This window comes from Gamsiella multidivaricata (assembly GCF_025024155.1).
Source record: "Gamsiella multidivaricata strain RSA 2152 chromosome Unknown BC939scaffold_21, whole genome shotgun sequence".
Taxonomy (NCBI): domain Eukaryota; kingdom Fungi; phylum Mortierellomycota; class Mortierellomycetes; order Mortierellales; family Mortierellaceae; genus Gamsiella; species Gamsiella multidivaricata.
In genome coordinates, this window is record NW_026251729.1 from 117,032 (window position 1) to 144,740 (window position 27,709).

At 49.5% G+C, this 27,709-nt stretch overlaps 7 protein-coding genes across 7 annotated transcripts; 6 read left to right on the plus strand and 1 right to left on the minus strand.

Moving 5' to 3' along the window:
- The first annotated feature begins 727 nt into the window (after positions 1-727).
- On the plus strand, positions 728-2,900 carry BC939DRAFT_446630 (uncharacterized protein). The gene is made up of 4 exons (XM_051554988.1): positions 728-933; positions 1,026-1,096; positions 1,199-1,835; positions 2,046-2,900. The coding sequence occupies exons 1-4, from the start codon at positions 739-741 to the stop codon at positions 2,853-2,855; spliced, it is 1,713 nt and encodes a 570-aa protein (XP_051413790.1). The 5' UTR covers positions 728-738; the 3' UTR covers positions 2,856-2,900.
- Positions 2,901-4,645: 1,745 nt separating this feature from the next.
- Positions 4,646-7,058, plus strand: BC939DRAFT_527579 (uncharacterized protein). The gene is made up of 4 exons (XM_051561421.1): positions 4,646-5,032; positions 5,121-5,330; positions 5,428-6,048; positions 6,156-7,058. The coding sequence occupies exons 1-4, from the start codon at positions 4,951-4,953 to the stop codon at positions 6,944-6,946; spliced, it is 1,704 nt and encodes a 567-aa protein (XP_051413791.1). The 5' UTR covers positions 4,646-4,950; the 3' UTR covers positions 6,947-7,058.
- Positions 7,059-9,471: 2,413 nt separating this feature from the next.
- Positions 9,472-12,252, plus strand: BC939DRAFT_483696 (Metallo-dependent phosphatase-like protein; the record flags this gene model as incomplete). The annotated part of the gene is made up of 3 exons (XM_051559205.1): positions 9,472-9,838; positions 10,300-10,830; positions 12,221-12,252. 3 exons carry the CDS (start codon positions 9,472-9,474, stop codon positions 12,250-12,252), a joined length of 930 nt encoding a protein of 309 aa, XP_051413792.1.
- BC939DRAFT_446643 (uncharacterized protein) lies at positions 12,038-14,258 on the plus strand. Its single transcript, XM_051554989.1, has 4 exons — positions 12,038-12,403; positions 12,576-12,664; positions 12,879-13,113; positions 13,213-14,258. Exons 1-4 carry the CDS (start codon positions 12,230-12,232, stop codon positions 14,068-14,070), a joined length of 1,356 nt encoding a protein of 451 aa, XP_051413793.1. The 5' UTR covers positions 12,038-12,229; the 3' UTR covers positions 14,071-14,258.
- On the plus strand, positions 14,257-14,893 carry BC939DRAFT_446644 (uncharacterized protein). Its single transcript, XM_051554990.1, has 2 exons — positions 14,257-14,699; positions 14,826-14,893. The coding sequence occupies exon 1, from the start codon at positions 14,421-14,423 to the stop codon at positions 14,643-14,645; it is 225 nt and encodes a 74-aa protein (XP_051413794.1). The 5' UTR covers positions 14,257-14,420; the 3' UTR covers positions 14,646-14,699; positions 14,826-14,893.
- A 1,711-nt stretch (positions 14,894-16,604) lies between these two features.
- BC939DRAFT_527582 (uncharacterized protein) lies at positions 16,605-23,457 on the plus strand. The gene is made up of 5 exons (XM_051561422.1): positions 16,605-17,290; positions 17,387-18,990; positions 19,100-19,247; positions 19,333-22,678; positions 22,773-23,457. Exons 1-5 carry the CDS (start codon positions 16,709-16,711, stop codon positions 23,372-23,374), a joined length of 6,282 nt encoding a protein of 2,093 aa, XP_051413795.1. The 5' UTR covers positions 16,605-16,708; the 3' UTR covers positions 23,375-23,457.
- On the minus strand, positions 23,430-26,599 carry BC939DRAFT_112050 (uncharacterized protein). The gene is made up of 3 exons (XM_051549925.1): positions 24,737-26,599; positions 23,927-24,650; positions 23,430-23,831 (listed from the first exon to the last, which is right to left on the minus strand). The coding sequence occupies exons 1-3, from the start codon at positions 26,406-26,408 to the stop codon at positions 23,486-23,488; spliced, it is 2,742 nt and encodes a 913-aa protein (XP_051413796.1). The 5' UTR covers positions 26,409-26,599; the 3' UTR covers positions 23,430-23,485.
- Positions 26,600-27,709: the final 1,110 nt, after the last annotated feature.

Here is a 27,709-nt window from a genome sequence, read left to right on the forward strand (position 1 = left end):
CACTCCTCCCCCCAACCTCGCACACCCACATCCCCACGCTCACACCAACAACAGCACCCACCCCCTCCATCCCATCCCTTCCGTCCTTCACTCGGATCAACCACATAGACATTATCGCCATAGACACCCCTCGCGTCTTGTCCATCTTTATCCTCATCTTCATTTCTTAATACTTGAATAAGGAAACCCACAGCGGCAAGATTCAAGTAGGTAAAGTCAAGGACATCACACTGTGGAGGAGCAAGTCATCTTGTCAGTCCGAATCAGTACCTGGACCAGACCAAACAAACGGCGTACCGGCTTCAACCCAAGCTCTTTTATTGAGCCACATTCATCCACGCACTCACCCATACTTCGCGTTCTATATTTTGCTTGCCTCGCTGCAGTCGGTCACCGGAAAGACCTCATTTAATGGTTCCTTCCAACGCCGATGTCGATATGCAACCTGCGACGCCACCACCCGCGTCGAATCCCTCGACGGATTTGAGTGCCCACAAGGACAAAGAAACGGCCTCCTCTCAAGTGGAGACCGCTAATGGAAAGGACGCTACACCGTCGACCATATCTCAAGTGGACAATAAGACACCCAATATCAATGGCAATGAAACTGTCACTTCGACCCCGCCTGCCGATAATGCTCACGGCAAGATCGGTGGCCACATGAGCACGAGCAACGGACCTGCGCAGAACGGAGCTGATACTGCGGATCAAAAGACAGCAATGGACTCCGCCGAAAGAATGGCTGGGAGATATGAGGATCAGGAGATGAAGTCGAATGGGTCTGACCAGAAGCAAGAGAAGCCCCTTGCTGCTGCTGCTGCTGCTGCTGCTACCGCCGATCAGGAGGACGATCAGGATGCAGATAATGATGTCCGGCACCTTTCAGATGCAAAGTATAGACGCCTGAAGCGGAAGCTAAAACGGGTTCTGGAGGTATATTTCGTTCTGATCATTCATGTCGCAAGGAATTCTCCTATTACAGTATCTAAAATACAATTCCGGCTACATCTCCCGTGTCTCAATAGGAAAATGAACGACTGAGTACTGAGCTCGACCGGTCTAATCGGCGTGCGCGTAACTTGCGACAAGAGAAAAAGTACGTGGATTGTAATAAGACATAATCCAACAGTACCATCCACATCGGCGTCCGTGACTCTGACTAAGCAAGTGTTTAATGCTATATCTCTTTGTAATGCAGTATTTTGTTAGACAGACTCTGCGCTTATGAGCGCGACTCCGACTCGAGTCCTGACACTGCGTCGTCCTCGAACAGCGAAAGTGAACTTTCGGACTCTTCTCTCAACAGCCTTCACAGATCCAGACGGGCTTCACCAATACGCGCTGTAAGAGCCTCCGCCACAAATAAACTTCTTCGGGTGCCAGGAGCCGGCAAAGGACACGAATCGACTCCTGCTCAGGATACTCATCATCCAAAAAAGACGGCTACCAAGGGTGGAGTACGACGATCCCCAGCCGTTTCTGTACGCAAGGAAGAAAAGCCCTCGACTCCATCGACCATCACGAACGTTGGATCGGCTACGCAGAAGCCCAAGCGGCTACATAACACAAGCAAGCTGAAGCCCATCCTCTCCAAAGTTCGCAAGGTCCAAGCGATTGAGAGAGACGAAGCTGGAAACGTCAAATTGCCAGTGACCGTCGGCATCATCACCATCATGAATCTGGGACATGTCGCATATGATCGAGAGGCATTCCACAACGAGCGCTACATCTGGCCTGTTGGATATAAGATGTCGCGCTCATACAACAGTATGATTGATCCTCACCAGCAGACAACGTACACCTGCAGTGTTATCGACGATGGTGAAGCGCCAAAGGTAGGCAAATCGCTCTTCTTTCGACTATGTAGACATTGAAACTTTACAATCCAAGGCTACTTCGGTACTGACCTTTATTTCTCTTTCCTTCTTTCTTTCTTTCTTTCTTTCTTTCTTTCTTTCTTTCTTTCTTTCTTTCTTTCTTTCTTTCTTTCTTTCTTTCTTTCTTTCTTTCTTTCTTTCTTTCTTTCTTTCTTTCTTCTTATCTAGTTCCAAATTGATGCCGAGGATCAGCCAGGAAAGCCAATTATTGCGGGCACAGCTACTGGCGCGTGGACACATATTGTGAAGGCAGCCAATCTCATTCGGAAACGCGACCATTCTAACTCTGCCTCTGGTCCCGATTACTTTGGCTTTTCTAACGCGACAATCGCCAAAATGATTCAGGATCTGCCTAACGCTGAGAAATGCAAGGGTTATATCATGCAGCGATTTGAAGAACCCTCTGGGAAGGCAGAAAAACGCAAGCTCTCGGTGCTGGACTCCAAGGCCAATAAGGGTGACGGCGACGATGGAGAAGATGACAAGGACGAGGAGGAGGTGGATGAAGAGGATAACGAGTACACTTCTTTGGGCACCCCTGGAAAGAAGAAGATTAAGCGGTCCTCGTCACCAAAGATCCGCAATGCTGGGTTTGATCTCGGGACCAAGGACAATGGTGAAGAGATGGAAGAAGTGGAGGACGGGGAGGAGGTGGATGAACTGGATGAGCTGGGGGATGATGAGACTCAGTCGGAGATGGATGCCGAAGACCTTGAGTCTTCATCGAACCCAGAGTCGAGGACGGCACCTGAACTCTCTGCAGATCAGGAACCGCATCCGACCACCACCTCAACATCGACCTCGACCTCGACAGCAACAGCAACAGCATCAACAGCCGGTCCTCCTATCGTGATTTCCTCTGCAGACAAGACAGCTGGCGGAGGTCCAGGCGCTCCCGAGGCAGACCAGGTTCAGATGGAAGATGCTGATGCGAATGCGGACAAGGCAGCAGACTCGACCACGACGCAAACAGAGTAATTTAATGGCCTAATAATAAAACTAGAGGATATCCTTTCATACATGTATCCGCAGTCTTGTACTGGTCATACTAGAATTTTTGGGGGAGGCGGAGTTTTTTTTTGGTGATATGGGAACCAGGCGCGTAGACTGAGCTGCTCAGCTTCATAAACGACTGAACGTTGTGGAGGAATGAAACCTAAAGGGACTTTAAAGTAGTCTTTGAGAACAGGGATCAGCGTCCCTGCTGGCTATCTCCCTTGGACTTTCAAACACGTATCCATCTTGGTCTACGATTAAGTCCCTCTACGCAAAGCGCGACATGCTGCAGGGACTTTTGAAATTGCATTCCGTGAAAAGCTGGGCTGGGGCATAGAGAAACGACAGATGTGGTAGCTTTTCTATTTTTTCATTTTTTTTCTAATGAAGGCAACAATTGTTCGAGACCCTTTTTTTTTTTTTTTTTTTTTGGTGTCAAAGGACCAACTAGTCTAGTCTACTGCTCATGGTCAACTCCTTCCATTCAGCACCAGCCCCGATTGCATAAAAAAATATACCGGCCCTGTTTGAGAAAGCTCATAATTTACACAGAAGGTCGTACAAATTGTTTGTTTACCATTGTAGTTATGGATCGTGGTCCAGTCCTTTAAATTACATCCGCTACCACTGAAGGAAGGGAGAAAGATGCGCGTGTTCGTCTTCGTTTTCTCTGCCAAACATTGCGCACATGGCATGCTACTATATAGACTATACTGTCTTTAATATGGCCCATTGGAGGATTATAGGCCAAGAAAGTAATATTACTTCTATTGATAACCTCCACGGCGGTCAGCTCGTGTTTAAAGATAGGATAGTAACCCTGAGCGATATAATACGTCAACCGAAACCAAAAAGAGCAGGGCTGCTATGTCTGTCATTACAAGTACAGAAGCACAGGCTGTGGTGGTAATAGCGGATCAAACCCCTTTGTTGAGCATTTTACCGTGTCTATCATCGCTTGCACCACTTGCCCACAATACCACCATCACTAGCTGTGATCATAAGTAGCGTGTCTCATAAGGGTGGGTGCAGTCGTGTCAAATCCGAGATGTGTGTATAGATGTCTTGTATCCCTTAGTAGGTACAAAACGACTGACTATAGGCGCACAAAGAGAGCAAAAAAAGAACAACAACATGCGCCGACATCAGCATGCAGGCACGGATGGCAAAAAGCAAAAACGGGAAAATGAGTGCAAGCACCTTGTGTGAAGCGAGTCGATTTGTTTGTTGTCCCCCCCAGGAACGGGTCGCTCTCTCGTGTCTCCCCCATAATCCAGTTGCGCTACCCTGGCGCGCTGCTGTTTTTTTTAATTTTCCGCCTTCTCTCTCCACTCTTTAATTTAGTTCAGAACCAGCCTCCTACAGCTGAGAAAAAGAGCCCAATTGAGTACAGCTTGGTCACTTTACGCGTCGCATAGACGTATGACGACTTGGTCTACTCAAAAGGCTAACTAGACTAGCAGAAGAATGAATGGCGAATGAACCCTATGCTCTGAGCCCTCTTTTTCTTGTCAGCAACAAAAGAAACAAGTCGCTCAATGTTTTGTGTATGTGTTTGTGTGTGCATGCAGAGCGTGGATTGGCTGGATGGTCCTTGACCATTGCAGTTTGCCCTCCTCACCTTCAGGGCGCTCACCGGATTGGCTGCCTGCTGTCGGCTGGGCCAATAGGCGCTGTTCGTATCGAACGCAGCAGAGAACGCCCGGCTTCGGTGTCGCCACATGGGAACTTGATTATATTCTTATTCCTCCTTGAGGCACCTTTTTACTCTTCTTATTCTTCTTCCCACCGTTGAATCTCAACCCTCTCATCAGCCGCCTCCTCCGCTCCTCTTCATTCCTCCATCAACCCTCCGCACCCCTTCCCTCCTCATCAGTCGAGGCTGCCATTTGTGGGACCAATACACCTCCTTCTTGAAACGACCCCCCAACTCTTCACTCTCACACTCTACTCGACTCTCATTCTTCCCTTCAAGTTCCTAATACCGCACACACTGCGAACCCTTTTGTCACCCCAACCCTCTGTCTTCAATTGCCCCGTATACCCTCCTGTCAGTCTCTGTAGTTTCTTCTTAACCATGTCACGACTCTTGTCCAAGGTCACTGCGCTGGCGACGTTGGTACTGGGGTTCTTGGCCATAACTGATGCCCTTGGCTCAGGCAAGTCTTTATTTTATTCTTCCCTGGCTTTCATATATTTTTAAATTCATCTCGCATGTTTTAACCGTAATCGCCAACAACTCAACAGATGTCAGCTACACGGGCACTCTCTGCCAGAATTATGTTAACTATCGGGTCTGGGTTCCTCCTGGTGTCAACATTTCTCTCATCGAAGAAAGCCTTATTCAGCAGGGAATGAATGCTGCAAATTTGGCGTTGCTCCCTTCTACCTGCTTGGAGCCCTTCATGGAATATGTTTGCTCGTCCTCTTTTCCAAGAGTGGAGGCAACCAGTGCCAGTAAGAAAGTTTGAATCTGCAAGGCTAACGCTTAATAACATCTAGGCATCAATATGTACTCATTCTTTATATCGCATTATGTCTTTTGCCAATGTAGCAAACACCTTCAATGTCAGGTTCGCATGCAAGTCCACATGTCAAGCTGCAGCGACCCAGTGTACCTCATTGCTTACAGCTGCTGGGAAGGGCAGCCTGGCTCCCCAATGCGATGCTGCTATTCCAGGAACAACAGCGACTGTCCCGCCAAACGGCATTTTTTTTCAACCCGACAACGCATGCAATGTAGTGCAGCCGCTTAACGATGCACCAGTAGCTGGAGGCGCTGGAAACACGACAACTTGCGACTCGCCCTTTATTCCCGACACCATGTTGGGGCCTGGTGGCAGCTCAAGCAACCCGCAGTACTGTATGGCGGGATGTTGTTTGCCCTGCCCTGCACAGTATTCACTTTACCGCACAGGAGCATTGGAGACTGGATTCAAAATCACGAACACGATGCGCGCTATTTCGATGGTCTTCAGCTTTATCTTGATGGTCTCATACATCTTTTTGCCGGACAAGCGATCGCATCCAAGTGCCTTGATTTTGTTTTTTGCCATCTGCGTGTTCTTGTTCTCGGCTGTGGTCATTTTCCCCTTAGTGGACACCCGGGCCATGCAATGTCATGATGCCATCAACCCCAGCACTCAGCAGAACAATCTCAAATGTGCCATTCAAGGTAAAAAAAAAAAGACAAAATAGGTAGACGGCTTTTTGAACCATGGACTCGACAGCTTCCGCATCCAGGGCTCTACCTAATTGTTTGTGTAATTTTTATTCCTCCAGGTGCTTTGTTGATCTTTGCTTCGGTGTCGACATGCGCCTGGTGCACAGCTTTGATTCTCAACCTGCATCTGCACACTGTCTGGAACTCTGCCTGGTTCGCGAAGCGTTACTGGCTTCTCCACAGTCTCTGCTGGGGCTTTGCAATTGTAGTTACGTCGATTGCGGTGGGCATGGGCGAGATCCGGTGGGAGTTTGCGACCTTGTGCCTGATCTCGCAGGAGAAGTCCTCGCAGATCTTTTTCTATCCAATGGCAGCGATGATCTTCCCAGCGTTCCTGGTCCACATCGCGACGTTTATCCACATCGCACGGATTTCTGCCCAGGCCGGTGCGGACTCTGAAACGATGTCGCGATCGACGCTGTCCGCAGGCGCTGCAGCGGTGATCTCGCATCGTCGCCATGTGATGATGGCCATCAAGATTCAATGGAGAGCAGCCGTGATGGCGATCAGTGCGATTATGAGTGTGATGTTCTACTGGCTATTCTACTTTTTGCAGCTCAAGAAGATCAAGCCCGAGACGCTCAGGCCCCATATCGGAGACTTTGTGGTGTGCCTCAAATCCGGCAATGGGCACGATGCGTGTGCGGACCTAATCTCGCCGTATCTGCCTCCCTATGGATTGATGATCGCGGCCGAGTTCTTGGTGTCGACGATTGGAACTGTCATCTTTGTTGTGTTCTTCAAGGCGGCCTTGGTTCGGGAATGGGCCGAGTGGTTTGGGTCGATTAGGTACCTACTGAGTGGCAAGAGACGCCAGAAGAAGGAGCAGGACCAGTTCTTTGTTATTTAAGAAAAGGACACACCGTTTTTTTATTATTCTAGAACCTTTTAATGTAATGAGCACATTTTCAAAAGAAACCATGGTTTTTTTTGCAGAAAATAGGAGCCAATGCAGTGGGGGCGACATCTTATTCAGAAGCGAGATGCTGGCAGACAATACAAGTATGAACCTAAAGCATGAGCACCATGCATCTGCATGGTCAAGGAAGGAAAAAAGGCCAGGGGAATGTGTGAAATGAAGGCGAAGCCGCGAAGGAAGTTCTAATTGAAAACCAGGTTCGTAACTTAAACCAATGGTTCGATCTCCCAACCGACGGGTTGCAGACGATTGGAAGAGCAAAGAAAATAGAAAATGATCCTTTATTATTACTCTAGCCATTGGCAGTAAAAGCGTTCGATGACAGTGTGAAGCAGGGTCAGGCGACGAGACTGTGAGACTGGGTGCAAATGGATACTTGAACCAATGACAGCTCCCGAGTGTGAGCGGGGACCAGAGTGCTATATAGGGTGCCTGCTCTCGAAATGCAAGGCTCGCTACAGTCGTCTTGGCGCGGTCCTCAGTTGCAGCAATAAAATGGAGAGTGCTCATTCCGCCGTGGATTGGATGCTCACCCTGGAGAGGCCACCTCCGTATAAGAAATCGTGTGATGAGCACTACCGTCTCTTGAGAGAGAAAGAGGGAGGGAGGGGAGCGAGAGATTCACCTCCCCCCCCCTCCCCTCTCTCTCCTGTTCATTCTTCTTGCTCCCCTTTTCCTGCGGTGGAGGTTCATTTCTGGTATACTTCCTATGTCCTTTGTCCTATATCCTGCCCAATGACAAATGACGAGGGTCGCTTTTTTTGTCCTGTCAATGACTTCATAGCGCTGGATGGGTGGTATACAGTCTGCCTCTGTCAAAGAAAGACTTCTTTCATTCTCCTCATTCCTCCCATCTCCACTTTCTTTCTTTCTCTCTTTCCCTCTTTCCCTCTTTCTCTCTTTCTCTCTTTCTCTCTTTCTCTCTTTCTTTCTTTCTTTCTTTCTTTCTTCCCTTTCCCCTTCCTCCTGTCCCTGTCCCTGTCCCTGCCCCATCCCTGTTCCTGCTCCTGCTCCTGCTCCTGCTCCTGTTCCTGTTCCCCTTCCCCTTCTCCTCTTCCTCTTCATCTCACAGCTCCTCATTCACATCCAACCGCCACCCTCTTTTCCATCCCTTCATCCCTTCCCTTCCCTTCCCTTATTCTGTCTCTCTACCTAATCGAGCGTTCCCTTCTTCCGCCCCACCGCACTCCATGGGGAACCAGCACTCGAAGCGACTTGGCTCAAAGGGCAATCGCTCCTCGACCATTCTAGATCCCAATGTGCATCCCCTCAGTAACAACAACAATAGCAATAACATTAACAAGGACAAAGAGCGCAAGAGCAAGAGCAAGGACAGGCGCAAGAGCTCATACCCCCCTAGTCCCCATGAACAACAATCGAATCAACACAGCAATAATAGCAACAGCAGCAATAGCAGCAATAGCAGCAACATTAGCACCCCAGGTGACAATGGTCGAGGGACAAGGTCTTCTGGCGTAAACGCAGAAGTCAATGGCCGTGGACACGAGCATCATCAGCAAGGCCATAATCAGAACCGTACCTCTCGAGAGGCACATAGGTCGTCTTGGCAAGGCCCCTCAGCAACAACCGCGAACCAGAAAACAGCAACCACTGTAGGACTAAAGAACGGCATCGACAGGCCTGTCCCCGTCAATCAAACATCGCTCGGAGCTGTCAGCAGAGAGTATGACCGATCTGAAGGGGGTGCAGGTTCTGCGACAGCAGCGACGAAAGGGGTGACAGCATCTGCAGCTGCAGCTGCAGCTACAGCACCAGTAACGATTACCACTGCAGCGACAATAACATCATCCACAACAACAGCAGCAGCGGCAGGAGAGAGGGTCGAATTACATCGCACGGTGCCACCGCAGTCGATCGTCAATAATGGTGGCACGAACAACAGCAGCGCACTCGATGGCAGCTCAAAAGGACTAGGCTCGACAACAAGGGAGTCAACCGAATTGGGCTCACAAGCGCGCCACTCCCTGGACACCCTTGCCCAGACCAACCACAACCAGACCCGGGCCAATGGCAAGGGCAGTGACCAACAACCCCCACAAGCACAGGCCCGGAGCAGCGAGGCGGTGCATGGTCAGAACCACGCAGCTGGAGACAGCCGCAACGATACCCAACTACCACACCAACAACAGCCTTCTCCGCAAAAGCAGCAGGGGAAGCAACAACAGCAGGATTCGTTCCCTTCGTTCCCAGCACCTAATATTCCCTTTGCAGTATCGACGCCAGGCAACCCTATCCTCGTCAAAAAGCACAATCTCGCGCCTTTAACCATCGCCTCAACGCAGACCTCCTCGCTCCTCGGCCGGTCACCTCCTTCACTCTCCCCAAAGTCGGGCAGCCACAGGAAATCCGCAGAACTCTCACCGACTGCACGCCTCCCATTTTTGGGACCATCTGTAGGAGACAAGACCAACAAGGGGGGTCTGGATCTGGACGACATGATCTCTCGACTGCTGGATGCTGGATATTCTGGAAAAATATCCAAGGGCGTGTGTCTTAAGAACAGCGAGATCCTGGTCATCTGTCAAGCAGCCAGGGAAATTTTCTTGTCGCAACCAACATTGATCGAGCTGCATGCGCCTGTCAAGATCGTGGGTGACATTCATGGTCAATACACAGATTTGCTGCGACTCTTTGAGATGTGTGGATTCCCGCCATCAGCCAACTTTTTGTTCCTGGGAGATTACGTGGATCGAGGCAAGATGAGCCTGGAGACGATCCTGTTGTTGTTTTGTTATAAGATTAAGTACCCCGAAAACTTTTTTTTGCTCCGCGGCAACCATGAATGCGCCAATGTCACAAGAGGTAAGCTAGATTTACGCATGCTCTCTCTTCGTTGTTTGTTTGTGTGTTGTTGTTTTTTTTTTTTCCAAGGCACATTCATGACCCTGGATCGTGGTATTATGTCGCCGAAGCGCATTCACGGACTTTGCTGCAATACATCACCGCGCATAAAGAATGACATCGTTAAATGGATCGGGAAAGAGAACCAGGCTCACAGAAGATTCTTCAATGTGGTATTTGGACACGCAAAGAAAATCTCGACAGAAATAGGCAATCGGACAACTTGGAGGATGAGAAGCATCGCCAACCTGGAACGAATGTATGCCCTGTTGACTCTTCATGTTTGATCATGCGAGCAAAGACGAGCAAGGACCACACAGAACCAAAAATATCGTTTTTTTTTTTTTTTCTTTTTTTTTCATTCAATTTTGAGTTATGTCAAAATCTCTAATCACAAACTTTAACCATGGTCCTTCATTTAGTCTATGGTTTCTATGACGAATGTAAACGAAGAGCCAGTATCAAGATGTGGAAGGCGTTCGTGGATGTGTTCAACTGTCTGCCTCTGGCAGCGATTGTTGCCAACAAGATCTTTTGCGTCCACGGAGGATTGTCACCGAATTTGTCGAGCATGGACGACATCCGCGCACTGCGGCGACCGACAGATGTACCAGACTATGGCTTGCTGAACGACCTTTTGTGGTCCGATCCATCAGACACAGCACTGGATTGGGAGGACAATGAGCGCGGGGTGTCATACTGTTTTGGCAAGAGCATCATCCAGAGGTTTTTGAACCGACATGATTTCGATTTGGTGTGTCGAGCACACATGGTGGTGGAGGACGGATATGAGTTTTTCAACGACCGGACGTTGGTCACGGTGTTCTCGGCCCCGAACTACTGTGGCGAATTCGATAACTATGGAGCGGTGATGAGTGTGAACGAGGACCTGCTGTGCAGTTTTGAGTTACTCAAGCCGATCGATCCAGCGACAGCCAGGGCGCAGATGCAGAGTTTAGCGGCGAACTCAGGTGGTTGGAGAGCGAACAAGCAACGGTTGAGGTAAGCCAAAATTTGTGGTGGACATTATTTCGTTGCTGTCTTCAGAAACACTGTGGCTGCATCGGTTGGACACTTGGCTGACCTAGCTTTCGTTGCTCCTTGATGTGTTACTCCTCTCATAGCATACCAGATAATAACCCTCTGTACGGCACATCCCAAGGCAGTGTCGGGAGTACATATTAATGACAATTAATGCGGAAGGTCTTAAGGACGGTCCGGAGAGGAGCTCTTGTTCTATGTAATTCTGTACCATACATGAAAAAAAAAACGATTCTATCCTTTCATTGGCATTTCATAGAACGGCGTACTTGTTATTAGTTACTGCGTTGTGGTGAACATATGAGCTTACTATTGTTGGATGCTGCTTGCAGAGTCAGTAGATGTAGGGCTGTTGCTTTCGAAAGGAGGTTGTTGAATATGTTGACGAATGGATTGTGGGATGTTACGGGCAAGATCTAGTTTTACAAATGGCAAGGGAAGGTCAAGACTGAAGAGATGAGAGAAGTGCAGGCTGGAACAATGTTCCTCTTCACAAGAAGTTACATACGCCCAAGTATGAAGGACACTTCAGCCTCAGCCCATCGTGCCCGTTACTGAGCCTTAAATATGTCCTTTGGCTGTAAAGTGATCAGGGCCGAAGGGATAATGAAAGGCTGTTCGATCGCTATTATGTTGCATCAATGTTGGCGCAGCTGAGCCAGAAAAAAAAAAGAGCGGCGATAGTTCTCAGGTACGCCCGCCCTGCTTCTGTTCAAAAACGGCGGATAAAATTTTGTCCAAAGGACCTCCGCTTTCCCATTCCGGGGACGGATAGACAGAGAATGGAATGAATGCACCGGCCATCTTCTAACAAGCTTTAGGCGAAGTATATTCCAGTGCATGTATGCGGGGAAGATATATGATAGTCTACTATAGTGGGTCTACTTTGATCCAGATCCCCGCCACACAGTAAAGCGGAGGAACTTCCGTCCAGATGTGCATTAATGTCAGCCTGCAATCGGTCCTAGCGGGCGCAAAAAAACAAAGTCCTCAGGAACATAGTTTGGAGCAAAAGACAGTGTGGACTGGCGGTGCTGCCTTTGGGCGATGCTCTTAAAGTATCGTTGGATCGGAGGTAACAAAAACTACAGCCGAAAAAACACTGGATTTTTGACTGAGGTGTATTACCAGGGATTGCGGATTTGAATTTTGGGCGATGGGCAGTAAAAAAAAGACATAAAAGGACACGGAGCCCCTCTCACATAAGTCCACACACTCTTCTTTGGCATCACTCATTCCTACTCATCTCATCTCCCCAACTCTCATCCATTTCCTCATCTCCATCGCTACTCCTCAATAAAGACTCAAACCATGTTAACATCCCTCCACAATAAGGTCTCCACGCTCGTCCATCGTCGTACCCGTGACCGGGCTGCTCAGGATGGCGATATTCAGGATGCCAACTTCGTGCCTAACGACGATGCTGTCGTTAATACCAACCCCTCCATCAACTGGGATTTCACCATCGTCTTTAAGGGCGCCAAGGTAACTAATCGTCCGTGTATTCTATGCGGAGTGTCGGCATGTCGATAATGAGTCCTCATCGCGCGTCAGGGAGACAGCGAATGCCCTTCATAGAATTGGACGCGGCTTGGTGACACAGCTAATGTTTAATTTGCTATCAATATTGCCGCCAAAAAAAAACAACGTAAAATAGGACCTTCCTCGTGGCGATCTGCTCAGCTCCGATCCATTCCTGGAGGCATACCTTGGGCCTCCCGAGGACAAAGAATCCCTCTCATTTGTGTAAGTAGCCCTTTGCGATCATTTAAATGGAGACCCATGGATCCTCCACGCGTACGCACGCATATGATATTTGATGGCGCCCGAAAAATATAAATAGAGACAAAAACAAGTCGAGAGCCGAGTCGTTGTGATAGATTTTTTTTCCCCCTACACGTTTCTAATCGCCGACGGCTGCGCCTTTTCGTTTTCGTGTCGCATCATTCTAATTCCGTAGCACCGGTGTTCAGTGGTCGACACTCAACCCAGAATGGAACGCTACATGGCACCTCCTGAACGTGACGGATGGGATGATGATGCAGATCCTCGTCAAGGACAAGAACAAGATGATGGTTGACACAGATCTCGGAAGAGCATCCATGCTCCTCGGCGCAAAACTTGAGGGTGTACAAGAGCACGTCCTGGATATCTGGCGATCGGATGATCATAAGCAAGGTCAAATCATTATTCAGGTAAGGATCATTTTTCATGCGATGATCTGTTACAGCGGTGGTCACTCTATCAAGTCACTGGGACTTACTCCGATGTGTCCTTCACGAATATTGTAATAGACTACTGGAGTTCGTTGTGCTGGCAAATCTGCTGCGTTGACTAAGGCGTCGACCAAGGGACCCGCTCGTTACTCTCGCCACACAAGCTACGCGGCCGGTGTCTTGACCCGCGAGAAAACATACGAGTTTTACACGTACCGCATCCGTCTTTACCACCTCTTTGATGTCTTTGGCACAGACGAGCGCTACCATCAGCACTGGAACACTGAGTACGACGCCGCGAAGCGTATCTTTGCCGACAATCTCGAGGGCCTCAACATCCGCAATGCGCTCCATTCGCAGCACTCGTACCTCTACCGCCACGGCCGCAACACCATCTACGACTCCCTGGCGACTGCAGAGGACTGGGGCAAGCTCTTGCACGGCGACCGCCTGAAGAAGGACCCTAACCAGGATCTCAAGACCGTTGTGTTCACGTACTCGATTGTTCCCAAGGGGTTCTACTTTTCAGAAACAGGCACAGCGTTCTTCCAGGACTTCATGTCGAAGCATGCCATGCACGCAAACCGTGCACAGCAGGTGATGTACTCTGGCGAGTTCCGGCTGTTCAGGGACAAGCTCCATAACGACGACTGGACATTGCTGATCGACAACAACTCGGGTACTTATGCGCCCAAGAAGGAGGATCTACTCAAGCTCAAGGAGCTCTTTGAGCTAAACTTTCCTGATTTGGTCGTGATGCCGCTGGATCACGAAGACCCGTATCTGAAGGAGATTCGGGAGGCGACGAAGCAGATCGAGGCTGCGCAGGCTTCTCAGCAGACCCAAAGATTGACACTTTTCGGAGCGATCAGCTCGAAGAGCGGGCAGGAGGTTATGCAGGTCCACGGCCAAGAAAATGATGAGTGTCAGGCTTAAGGACGCTTCTGACAGGAAACACATACCGTAGTAAATAGAAATCGAATAATATACCGCCGGCATTTTTCTTCTTTTTTGGGGGGGATAAAGGGCACAGATTGTTTGCGCGACACCTTGTCAAGCCACTTTGTTGGCCTGCCTATTTGCAGTGAAAAATTTTTCTCATACATAAACAGACTCATTTCGATCTCACTCTTTCTTTCACCTCTTCTCACTTCCATATCCCACGCTCTCCTTTTCTTTTTTCTTGCAACGGTAAGCCCTCTCATCCCGCGAATCCTTTTTGTTTCCTCACACATATACACTTTCTACCCTTTGCTTCCCCTACATCCCTCGATAGAAGGCTGACGATGGTTTATTGTAATTTGCGTTTGATCTGGGCCATGTTGCCGTGGGACCTCGCCGGGTCCTACTCTAGCGGCCTTGTGCTTTATGAAACCCCTACTTTGCTGAAGCCATTCATTCTATCACTCTTCTTTTTGTTTGTCTTCTCCATCTCAGTCCGTTGTTTCTCAGTCCTTAGTCTTATTTCTTTTTTCTTGATCTATCGTGCCATTCTCGACGCGTGGATGTAAAAAGAAAAAAAAAAAAGAAAGACTGGGGTGGGTAATAATAGAGACGCGAGTGAGGTGGGAGGGGAGAAAAACAAGATGAAACCAACGCAGTCGCGTACTTTTTCACTGTTGTCATTTATGACATTGAGGAAAGAAAGCCTTTGATACTGATGAATTTTATTTTTATTCCTATTCTTTCAGATCTGCTTGCTTGTCCCGCACGCGATTTTCGACTTTTGGATTGTGTGAACCACAGGATAGCTCAGGTGGTAAGTTCGATCCCTGTCCACTTTATTTTCACATCATGACCGCTCGAAAGAAAAAAAAAAGACGACGACGCGGAGAGATGTCAGTTTTTTTTTTTATTATTATTGGAAGGGGGATGGAAAACAGCAATGATTAGAACCATGTTCGCTTACCTGAGAGCTTTATTGCCATGCGGACCAATACATTTATACACCAAGATCTCTGAGTCCTGTTTCCTTCATCCCCCCTCCCTCGAAAAGAAGAAAGAAGGATATCCTTCATTCTCATTTATTTCAGCAATTATGGTTGCTTATGAAATGAGATTTGTTTTTCTAACTGATGAAGCATCATTCTTTGTTTTTTTGGTGTTGCAGAGTCATTGAAATAGGTTCTTTCAAGGGTTGTTGCTATGTATAATATTAATAAAAATTAAAAGAATTTCAACGAAAAGCTTTGTTTCTGTGTCGCGTGAATGTTGAGGCTGCTTCTTTGGTGTTTCGTGCGCTGTGCACCCGAAATCTATTGTCGTGAAGCCATTCGTTCTCCATCATGTTCCGTGGAACTGTTAATAATAAACATAAAAAAATCGCAACCTTGTCAGGATCGTGTGGTTAAGCGGAAGTGCCTTTGGAGCGCCTTCATGTAGACTACTGGAGATTTACGCTGCATAAGGGGCAAGCCCTATGAGCCATCCAGATCATGAGTCTTAAACAGCAACGCCGAGTCTGCAATTGGACATGTGGTTCGCCAGTAGCCTGTACTCCGCGGAAAAGTTGGTGTATGGAAAGCTCACTCGACCCATAAAGACCAGAGATTCATCACTTCAATCATAGTCCTTCAGTCCTCCGGAAGAAGCGCTAGTCCATGGAGCTCGACTGTTTTCGAGCTTCATTGCTGACATATTTGCGATGCACAGGAAGAAATTGTCGTGAGAAAGACGCCTCGGTACTAGAGGAGGAGCTGAAACTATAGTGGTAATTCAGCTTACACAGCTCAGAGGATCGTCCCTTCCAAAAATCCTGTGCAGTACCAGGCAATCGAACCTTGGAAGGCAGGCAGGCAGGCCCTGATTCGGATCGCCCTTGAAAAGTCTTCAAGATAGACGACGAAATCATCAAGGAAGAAGAATCAACGTCGTAACCCACTCTCTTAGTCCTTCCAGCATCAGGTATGCATCCTTCGCGGTTTGCCGTCTAATCTCAAGCTGAATGCACTGAGGCTATTCGAATGACCAAGCACCCGATCGAGAGAGAGTCTACCGTCTCGGCGGGTTTGCTGAAACTGATAAAAGCATTACATTCAGCCTTGTCCCCTCTCTCTTGCCCAGTAAGTGAAGAAAGCGAGACTTCCCAAGTGAAAGTCTCGCGCTGAATTAAAAATAATTAGTAACATTATCTCCATCGGCCTGGGGCCAACATAAAACGCAGGCGCAGCCAATAGAGAGATCGCCATCGATGTGCCGCAGCTCGCGTGTTCGCTCCTGGTTTCCTTGAACGCTAGCTGGAATACCAGTTTGAAATAAGAGCCACAGCGCGTCCCGTCTGGCAGACGCGGCCTCACACACCACTGAACTTCAAATAAAGACGCGAGGAGCTGGTGCCGTGTACAGATATGAGCGTGTCGAGGGTACCATGTGTCCCTTTGGGGGCGCGGTCGACCAACTTCTTCGCCTCCGGCAACTAATTTTGCTTACAGTCATGTATAAAATCCCTTTCCCCCCCAGCCCACCACGCACTCGTCCCTCCTTGTCGTTGTCATTTCTCATTCTGATCATCTACCTCCACCGATCCCCTCATCGAATTTTCACATCTTCGAGCGAGGTGCTATTTGTCTAGACCATGGCTACTATCGAACCCTCAGGTGCTGCTCCGCCAGCATTGCCTGCCTCGGAACAAGAATTCCTCTCTTCATACTTTTCCCAGCGCTATCGCCATCGTACCAGCTATGTACAAAATCTTGCTCTTACCCATGGCGAAAATATCCTGCCTTTACTGAAGGAGCTGCTCGCCACACAGCCCGTTATCAAGTCGATCCCTATCGCTCGCCCGGCCACAAAGGAGACGGAGCTCAATGCGGATGGCGGAAACCCTTCCCCCGTGGTTGACGACCATCCTTTGTCCTTCGCGCAGACTAATGCCACGTCCCGTTACATCCAGCGTGATACCGGGCTCGCCATGGCCATTACCCTCGCCCAAAAAGGAAGCACTCGTGCAGTTGGTCTCTTACTTGCAAACCTGAATCATCCATACCAGGTTGGCAAGAAGAGTTTGCTCAGCTGCCTTGCCTTATGTGCCACTGACGACGACATCCTTGCGGCCGCTGCAGATTCTGCTCCTGCGGTCCGCGATGCTTTGATCGCTGCTCTGACCAAGGCAAAGCGCAAGGGCCTTGTCAGCGACATTTTGGGAAAGCCCCGCCATGTATGTTGCCATCTTGTGCTCGTTCTACCTTGACTTCATGCCTTGAGGGAAAAGTACGCTTCTAATTAGTATTGTTGGGTCAATTGCACGATGTAGATCGCTAAATCCAAGCCGCTGGTGCCACTTACGACCCGCTTTCGGCGAGCACTCGAGCGAGCCCAGGAATACGAGCGCGAGCGAATTTGGAACAAGTACGGTGGTGTACTGGATATCACCAACCAGCCCGGAAACAATGACTGCGAGCCCGGCGAGTCAATCAAGGATGTAGTCCTGTCTCTGCAAGAAACCTTCCCACCCTTGCACAGTTGGGACAGCGCCAAGCCCGATCGACGGTCCCCGAAGCTCGCCGCTATGATCGAATCCTCTTTAATACCGCTCCTCAAGCACGACACTAAGAGAACGGTGCATATTCTACATCGGACCTCATGGCAAGTCCGCGGAGATAACCAATATTCCGCACATGTCCCTGCAGGCATGATCAATGGGAAAAGGGCGCGCCGTTTCTGGTGTCATCGTAGTAGTAATGATACGCTGTTTCAAGAATTCTGGCTCAGTCTCATAGCCGTTGGCAATGGTGAGCTCGTGAAGAACGGCACTCTGTCTCAAGAGTTTTTCGAGTTCTGCCGTGGACCCGAAGTCGACTGCATAGTTCGTGCCGTTCTCGTATTGACCGAGGCAGACGAGTTCAAGGCACGGTCGACCACAGATTCCGCATCGCAAGCCTCTCGCCTCAATAACATCTTCAAGTTCGCGGCGGCAGGCGTGCATAACCTGCTTACGCGTATTTCGGGTTGCTCAGTACTAGATAAGCGCACCGCAACCACGGCCATGTTCCATCAGTACCTTCGAGAGCTCTTGTCACTGCTTTGCTCAAAGGCAGTTGCAGCCATCCATGGTCAGAAAATAGGGAACGCGGCCTTCCGCGACCGACTTTACAATGACGTCCTCAAGCTCGTACTAACGAACGACCCAAGCAGCTGGGTGCGCGTGACGTCTCCAGAGCTGAGATCGTTCCCACCACTCGCTCAACACCTCTTCGATCAGGTTCAAGACGTCTTCAGGGGAACATGGACCGAATACCAGCACACGACCGTATGTTTTGTCGAGGACTTCATTGAGCTCCTTGCGCCCAAAGATACAAGTGTCTATGCGATTCCCAACGACGGCTTTGTACAGCCATTTTCCTCAGTTCCGTCGTGGGACAATATCTCGGTGTTCCAGACGTTTATCGCCGATGGCTTCAGCAAGACCGGCAAGGAGATGATCCAACTGGATTCTAGGTGGAACTGTCATCTTGCCACCTTGGCACCAAACTTAACGCCTGAGCAGCGCGACCAAGTGTTCCGTTGGGTAACAGCTTTGCCCAGCTTCAAAGCACAGATTGAGGAAGACCCAGGTTCCCATAACATGCATTTGATGATTCAGGCTCTCGGCACCAATATTGAGCTCCGACACCAAGTCGTCTTTCCATTGGTATTCTTCGACAGGAAGGATAAAGAGGTTGATCTGGGCGAGCAAATCTCAGACTGGGCGGCCTATGTGGATATTCGTATTCCAGATGTGCGAGCACTGTTGGTCAAGGAAACTACCAAACCGACGTTTGAGGATCGTCTCAAGTGGATCGCTGCCATTCTCAAGGCTACTCAGCTAGTTGGAGATGTCAAGGAGTGGATCATCACCCTGAAATGGCTTATTCCCAAGTATGTCCATGCTTCTTTCATCCCTCGCCTTGCGCACAGCAGACAAAACTTTTGGACTCCAGGTACTGACCATAAGTCTATCCGATTTATTTTATTTCACGCCTCGTAGGATCCGCAACGAGATTCACCCGAACGTAACGTCTCTTGCGCCACATCTGTGGACCAATCGTGGGCTGATCTCAAGGCAGTATCTGGACAATGCAACCTTGGAGGAGGCAAAGGAGTTATCAAAGTTGTATCTCGCCATGGATGCCCAGGTAAAGACCCCAGTTTATCGTCCTTGCTCTTGCATGTGGGCATGATTGATATTAACTGACTATATCCTCGTGGTACCGAAAATAGAACACGGCTGCTGTCACTGCAGTGTACGCTATCACTGGCTTTATTGATGGCATATCGACCGAGGCTCTCAAACGCTTCGCCGGGCATGCCTCGCACCCTTTCTTCCAGTTTGCTGCAGAGATTCGCTGGAGACGCGTCCTGACAAAGTACGGAGAGCTGACTGCACTAGATAATTACAATTTGCCTACGGGTGCACCCATGTACGGCGACGCTCGATCGGAGCGCGATGAAGAGAGCGAGATCATCAGACGCCAACTGCTAGCCAAGGAGCAAGAAACGCTGAAGACGGAGGGCGGTCCATGGGGTCTGTATCAAATCATGGAGGGACACGAGGAAGCCTTTGTTCAGGCAAAATTGAACGCTTTCCATTCGCGCTGGCTTTCCGTGAAGACGATGATGGATCCAGATGTCCAGGGGAGGGATGTGCAGGCGTTTAAAGAAGCCAGGAAGAGCATTTGGTTGGCACTCTGCACTTCCTTGAGCGCCGAGTTAGGCTGGCGCTGGAAGAACTCGCCGACACTGGTGGCGTATCTCAATGAGATCTTGGATGTGCTTGCGAGCGCCCCGACAAAGACTTTTGGCGCGGACACCGTCTTTGATTGGAACGATGACAAAGTTCTGAGGGAGTCAGTATCATACGTCCAGAAACTTTTCGATATCTACACTGACGATGAATGGATTCGTGCAAATCGAGATGCACTGCCATGGTATAGGCGGTTCCGGGACCTTAGACTTGAGTCAACCATGTTCAAGGTTGGGGTGCAGAAACGTGAGGCGGACTGTGTGCTCAAGAGCGGCAAGAGAGACAATGTTCGATATGAGGCACTCATGGAGGAGCTCTTAAAAAAATCGCCATCAGCTATTCACCTGCCATCCGTACGACAGTTTGTTTCGGATAAGCGGCCTGACCTGTTGACTGACGAGCAGATTCGTATGACTAAAGGAATTGTGGGCCTCTTCAACCAGGTTGAGACTGCAGAGCCATGGGATTTCTTCGTGAACACGCCCTCCCGACTCGACCCTCACCAATGCGAGCTGCTAAAAGCGAGACATCTCCTTGGCATGACAGACACTGGAACGTCCTTCAATATTCGAGTCCAGCATGCCCAGTCGTTCATCGCCATCCCGACTACAACTGTGGAGGATGTCGCCAAGGCACTTTGCACTCCTTCCTTGCCATCGCGCATTGTCGAGGCGCTTCTTATGTTCCTTCCGACGATAGGAGAACCTGCGAGCACCCTCCAAATCCTCCTGGCTCCAGTGTATATTCAGTCTCATTTGGCTCGCACCTCCATCCATGCTGTCGAGAACGCTCTCACGTCTGTTCCCGTGCACCGGATTCCAGACTTTATCTTGCCACTCTTCCCGCCTGCCGAGCAGCGCCAGCAAAAGGTGACGGTCCAAAAGGAGGGCGTTCGCCTGGCATGCGCCAGTATGCGTCTCTTAGTAGAGCCCAAGATCACCGCCTTGATCGACGATCTGTTGAGTCGAACGGATATCCAGAGTGATGTCCATATAGTCATCCTTCAATCTTTGTTTGGCTTGCTATGTGGTCCCGAAGGCAGGGAGACACGTTATCAGGATATCACGGAGCGGATCTGGAAGATATTGGTCGACACTGCACACTCGGATCTTCTGAAGAAGTCCGGTGTTGCTTTTGTTCTCTTGGCAGTAATACCCTCGTCCAGGCGCCTGGGACAGGCGCCTCGTATGAATCCGTCCAGCGGTAGTCGCATACTCAAGATCAACACAGCCCTACAGAACCTGGCTAAGGTTGTTATTCCTGAGAGTCTTGTCGATCGGTACGTCGACGATATACTTGCACCCATGTGCGCGAAACCAACGGGTGAAAACGCAGGCGATGACGATCTGGTCGACGTTCGAACCTTGGCTCTACAAATCCACACACAGGTCGAAGGCTGGATCACTGTTAGAAACGCATCCAAACTTGCCAAAACATGGAGAAAAGAGGCATCCGAGGTTCCACTGGAGGAGGACAAGGATCAACTCTGGCCTTTGTTTTCTTATGGCATCAGTATGTGCGTGGGAAAGGAGGTCCAGGGAGCGCTGGAAGCTGGTCAAGAAGGAAACACATCCTGGCAGGAGCTGATCGGCCTTATTCAAGATCAGGTTGACCACTTTCTGGACCCAACACTACGCCGGGAGTTGCGAAAGAAGGCTCTGGAGAGAATCAATGGCCTACAGCTTAAGGACTCTTTTTTGCTGCAAAACTTTGAGAAAGCGAAGAAGATTGGTGCGTTCACAGGAGACGTCCTCGATTTGTCGCGTCCATTGTTGGGCAAGGGAATGGAGGCTGTGGCCTGGAAGATCGCGTTGGCGAGGGAGATTACGGTTTTTGGCCCCCAAGCGGACATGACGCAGGACCAGATCAATGAAGAGGCGCTCAGAATCCTACTCCGCATTGTGGACTATACCAACCGATACCTGTCTGATGAGAACGTCGTCAAGGAATGGGTCAAACAACTTCTGTCCAAGGCCAGTAATAACACGCCTTTGAAGAGATTTATTGGTCTAGCCCTTATCAGGCCACTCGAGGATTTGATTGACTGGGTTCATCTGGACGATGTGACCCTGAATGTTGTATGCAGCAATGCCGGGGTCTTTACACTGGCTGAAATTGGCGTTTTGGTGGAGAGATTAGCCAGCCGCGAAAACCCACATTTTTACTGGAGACAGCGAAAGATGATCTCCCAGGCCATCACACGCGAAGTTCAGCGCCGGTTTGCGGAGAGCCGAAGAGAGTTGACTCAGAAACTATTGTCGTCGGTGAAGTTGATATTATCACCATTGATCAAGCGTGCCCAGGCTGCGGGATGGATCCAAGGGCCCGATGCGACCATCATTTCTGACATGATGAGGAGCCATATGTCTATCATGTGTACAGCCTTCCCCAGAGTTACCGGCCCGTGGCTGCATCACAATGTCGCCAACGCCCTGGAATCTGGCGACGATAATTGTGGTCTGGCGGACATCGTCAACGCCTTTGTGAGCTTCGGTTCGCAGGCTACGTCCATGGGGCATCAAGATACGGCCATTCAGAAGATCAAAGCAACTGACAGATACGGCATAGCCCCAGCAACAGCTCTGATCCTTGAAGCCCTTATGAACGGCACAGTGGCTGGATTGGACTTCACGCTGTTCATGGCGCCTCATAGTGTCCCATTCGAGGTCATGCAAGGATACTGGTTCCCATTTAAAGCCAGCCCTGATTCGGAGATAAGTATCAGCGGCAAGACGAGCCTTCCCTCGACACTGAAGGAGCTTGACTCGATCTGGAACAAGACCATGGGCGATCATCCTGGATATTTCAAGCCTTTGGACCAGGGTAAGTTGATTCGACGCGTTGATCGTATTATATAACGGCACGATACATGCTTACTAACTACGCACTCTATTCTTGTCCGCCCTAATTAACACAGCTGTTCGAAGCGCTTCTCAGAAGAATACATCGCCGATGCTCCTCCAGATGTACCGCAATTACGCCGCGCTGACGATCAACAAGCACCCCCAGGCTGTGCTGATGCGACCGTACGTCTATCTGGAATATGCACGTCTGGCCCTGACACAACCTGGCACGACTGTCACTCCAAATATGATCGCAGGACAAATGCTAGCTGCATTTACGCCTGTCAAAGATCCAATTGCCGACCAGTTTACGTTTGCGTGGGCGCCTCCCCTGGGTCTGGCACTGGACATGGCGGAGTATTTGTTGCATGATGTCCGTGATGAGGCAGCGACGGAGGGAGAGCGTGAGGCGCGATTGATTGAGCAGACGGTGGCCACTTTCTTGAACGGGTGGCTCCAGCAGATTGTGTTGCGGGAGGTTGGAAAACTGCTAGCGGAGGAAGCAGACGTTGCTGCCCTGGAAGCGCGCTACATAGCTCTAGTCGAGGAACTCTGTGAGGATGGATCCGGTGGGCAGGGTCTGGCATTGGAGCTGGGCGATTTTTTACCGGGCGGCCAAAAAAAGAGTGCATTTGACAATAGTACAATGGAAGAAAATGATGGTGACTACTGCTAATGGCATCCCTTCAGACGCCTAGCGCAAGCGACAACTATATTATGCGTATGTATGTGAATAAAGGGTCAATTTGTTACATAGTGTAGCTACTCATTTTTTTTTTTTTATACTCTACACCTCGAATCTCGAGACTTTACGTTTGCTACCAAAATCTGCATTGATATAACTTCTGTTCTCATACAGCTCCTCGTAAGAAAAATTGCGCTTGTACTCGCGGGTGACGATTCCCGTCCGTTGGAAGAACCACAGGTACGAGAATAGATAGCCCAGGCCAAAGACGATCAATGCCCTCAATACCATGGCATCGTCAAGGAAGGGTGGGGCCTGATCCTCGGGCATGGGTGCAAACTGAGAGTACCGAGAGGGGTTGCGAGTCAATCCAAAGAAGAGCACTGCGGCCCAGGTCATCGGAGCAATGTAGTTTTGAAGCTGCGTGAAGTTCCGGAACAGGCGCGCGCTAGAGGTGAAGAGAGTAATAAATACATGGGTCAGGGATGCTTTTTGTTGTTATTGTTATTATTGTTGTTCGTCGTAGTAAAGCGAAGACGGTACCTGGTTCCCCAAGTGTTGTCATAAAGTGTCAGGGCAGCATAGACTTTTGAAGGTACATATCCAATCATGTACAGGGGCCCATACAGTGTTGTGAAGAAGAATTTCTTGTCGCCTGTGATCCTAAGCGCAAACACGGTCTTCATGCAGCCCACCAGAATAATCGACACCATCCACCAGGTGAATTGGGATCCGGTGCCAAAGTAAATGCAATTGACAAAGTTATACACCATCATCATCGGGCATATGAGTTGATAAATTAAGGAGTAGGTCATCCAGGGGGAGTGCAGGTGAAAGCAGCCAAGTTGGATGGGGATTTCGCGGAAGAAGGACTTTGACCACCGTGTCTGCTGAGTCACCCAAGTAATAAACCCAGTCGGCGTGTCTGTGTAACAGATCGCGTATTGCGAAAACTTGACCTTGAATCCCTCCTTCAGGACCAAGTTCGTCAGGTGTCGGTCGTCACCGTACGTACAGAACACGCCTAGGAAAGACTGGCGCACCCAGCTGTCCATCACTTCGGCTACGATCGACATCCTGTAGATCCCAAGCGGGCCAGATACGCAGTTCACGACGGAGTGGTAGGATTGTGCACCACGCTCCAGATTGAATGCGAACCAGTACCAAATTGAGGAGAGGAAGGAAACCCAGGTACCGGTGTTGTAGATCCGCACATCGCCAGTCGCAGCGCCGATAATAGGTGACTCTGCCAACGCAAACGCCAGCTCTATTCGGGTTGAGAGAGTGCATTAGCGATCAGTAACCAAAAGCTACTAAAACCTTTTTTTTTTTTGTAGTCAGTGTGAAACTCACCTTTACAGACGCCAGGATCGAGATAGGTATCAGAATCTGTAACAACCACTGACTCGAGTTCCTGCTGGAGCAGTGCCGCAAAGCCCGTATACATGGCACATCTCTTCCCGCGATGCGGCTGCATCACACAGACAGGCCCAGGATGGTACGCAACCTGCCTCACCAGGTCTTCCCTCTCCTTATCGCTTGCGTGTCTATCCATGCACAAGAAATTTGGACGAAAGACTGTTGCTCCCTGTTTCCTAAAGACTCTTATAAAGATCTGTGCCATATACTCGTCCTGCGGTTCGTTTCCATCAACAACCAACAACACGCGGTGATTACGTTGATACCGTATTGCCCTCAAACTCTTGAGACATCCCTCCAGTAGAACCGGATCCTCACGGTATCCGACCGCGAGGATACCTGTGCTGAGGCCGACCCAGTGTGGGTCTCGTTTCTTGACCCGTTGGTCCACTTTGTGGCGATTCAGGGTCGAGAAAATGATGATACTCAAGAAATCGACGGTCATGAGCATCCCGTACGTGACCGAGGTCTGCCAGCCGCCCGCGGAGATCCGAAGTTGGAAAGATGTCTTAAGAACCGCGAGCGGAAGCAGGAATATGTTCATAGTGAAGAGGATCCACATGACCTTTTTCCAGAGCGAAATCGGCGAGGATTTGAGGCCGGAGGATTGCGCGTTTGTTAGGGCGTAAGATGGAGGCGCCTTCATCGCATGCGCGTCCGGGGAGACTTCACGGCAGAGATCGCGATAGTGTGATGCAATATCGAACGGAGAGGATTGTGGGGAGTAGTATTCGCGGTGCTGAAGGGATGGTGAGGCATGCGCGGAATGAAAAGTTTCGGTTGGGTAATTAGGGCTAAGGGGCGAGGATGTGCTAAACTGAGGTGAGTAGGGACTATCGTAGTCCTGGCTGGAAGGGGGATATAATTGCTGGTACAAGAGATGTCTGTGGTAGTGCTGGTCGGAGTAGTGCCCGTAGTCACTACTGTGGTCATATCTCTTGCGATCTGAGGCGTCTGATTTGTGGATAGGTTCCGTAAGGCCCATGGATGTGATCGAAGGCGTGGGGAGCTGTGGTATGGATTTATATGGGCTTAGGGGACTAGGAAGGCCCAGGTGTGGCGAATTGTAGTGCATAGCCTTTCTCAGCTGTAGTCCATTGGCGGACATAGTCGTGGATGTGGTATAGCTTTCTGTCGTTCCAAGTCTGGCCTCAGCAGAATCATTAAGTTCTGCAGGGTTCTGGTACAAGTCTGCCTGACCGACATGGGCTGTGTGGTTCACCACGGCTCCATTAGCGATCGATTGACTAGCCAGAGGACGGCCTGAATCGTATCTGCTGAATTTCGCTGCACTTTGATCGACTGAGAGGGCTTCAATGACATGACCTGAGACGTGGCGAAAGCTGTTAGAACTACTCTTTCGCGTGTGACCCAGATGGGTGTCATGTTGGGAGTGATAGCGATGGGCTTGCTGCTGCTGTTGTGGTTGAACCATCATGCTATAGCTAACTGGCAGTGATGCTCGATGAGTGCGCCCCATACGTCCTAGCTGTTCAGAAGAGTAGAGGGCTAGGGTATCCTTTGTGCGAACTGCAAGTCCCGGATCTGCATCTTGAACGGATTGGTGGCTCAATACGGACGTTTCTTCCGGCGGTTGAGACGGCATGATAGATGGGGACTACAGAAAGGTACCAAAGGAAGAGGCAGAGCACGTTAGGAAGCTGATGTATACAAGTTCTATTTATCGATATTCGTGCATTCCGAGATTCCTAGCAGAGTGTATTGCGATGGATATGATAGGTGCATCAACGCATTATACGATGATAGTGCTTGCTAAGAGCAATAAGAACGTTGACTTGAAACACGTAAGGTACGCTTCATTATTACCTGGTCGTCTCTGCAGCACGTTGACCCAAAAGCTGACGAAAAGAACGCTTGAAAGTCAAAAAGAAAGGTGGGAGGAAGTGTGTACGAAAGATATAATCCCACTCAGGAGAATAATTTGTGGATCTGAACGGGTACTGTAGACTGTTGACAAGGAAGTTGAAAAGCTAACGCACTAGGCGCATAAATAAAAGGCAACAGCGAAAACAATAGAAAGAGGAGGAGGAAGGTAACACTGAGATGGGAGCAGAGCAGACTATATCTCTGCGAAAGGATGGTACAACGAGTGTTTCGGGTATGGCAGGCAAGCCTTGCTTGAGTTGTATAGGAATAAGCTAGCGGGTTGCAGCAGGTTAAGTCAGAAAAAGTAGAAGATGAAGCAGAGGAGGTAGGAAGAGGGAAGATCAAAGAGTGAAGAGGGAAAGACAAAAGGTCAAAAGGCACCAAGGTACGGCGCTGCTAAACGTCATCGTTCTCTGCATCAAGGAATGTTGCCTGGGTGGGGGACCAAGAGGGCCGCGCATGAGTCTGTGGATAATGTCTATGTGCTTACCTGCAACTGTATTTCCCTTGGATAGTTTATTGAATCCAGGAGATAGTAGAATTCTAATCTCTTCAGACAGAGAGATTCCCTATTATTCGCCCTCCGCAACATATATAGCCATTCTCATTTTGTCAAGAGTGAAAAGAGCGAGGTGTGACAGGTTTTGTCCAATTCCATCTCTTGAATAGCTGCAATAAGGACGCGTGGAGCGCGCGTCGCTGGGCTCTTGGTGACTGGAGGAACCGAACGAAGCATTCTCCCTACGACCTGATGCATCTTGGTCCTACAGGTGGAGGCGCATTTTATTCGAAAGAATCTGAGCAGATGGAATCCTTGGATCTGGATCAAGAAAAAGGGCGGGACTATTGGAGGTGCAATGTGGCAAAGACCAGAGCCTCTTAGGATTTTACTGCGTAATGACGTTTGGGGTATTTGGGATCCTATCTTTCCTAACGTATTCGAACGAATGGTGCTGAGTAATGAAGGACCAGAAAAAGGGAGGAGGTGATGGCGGAGTGGGCCGGAGGAAAGGCCGTTTC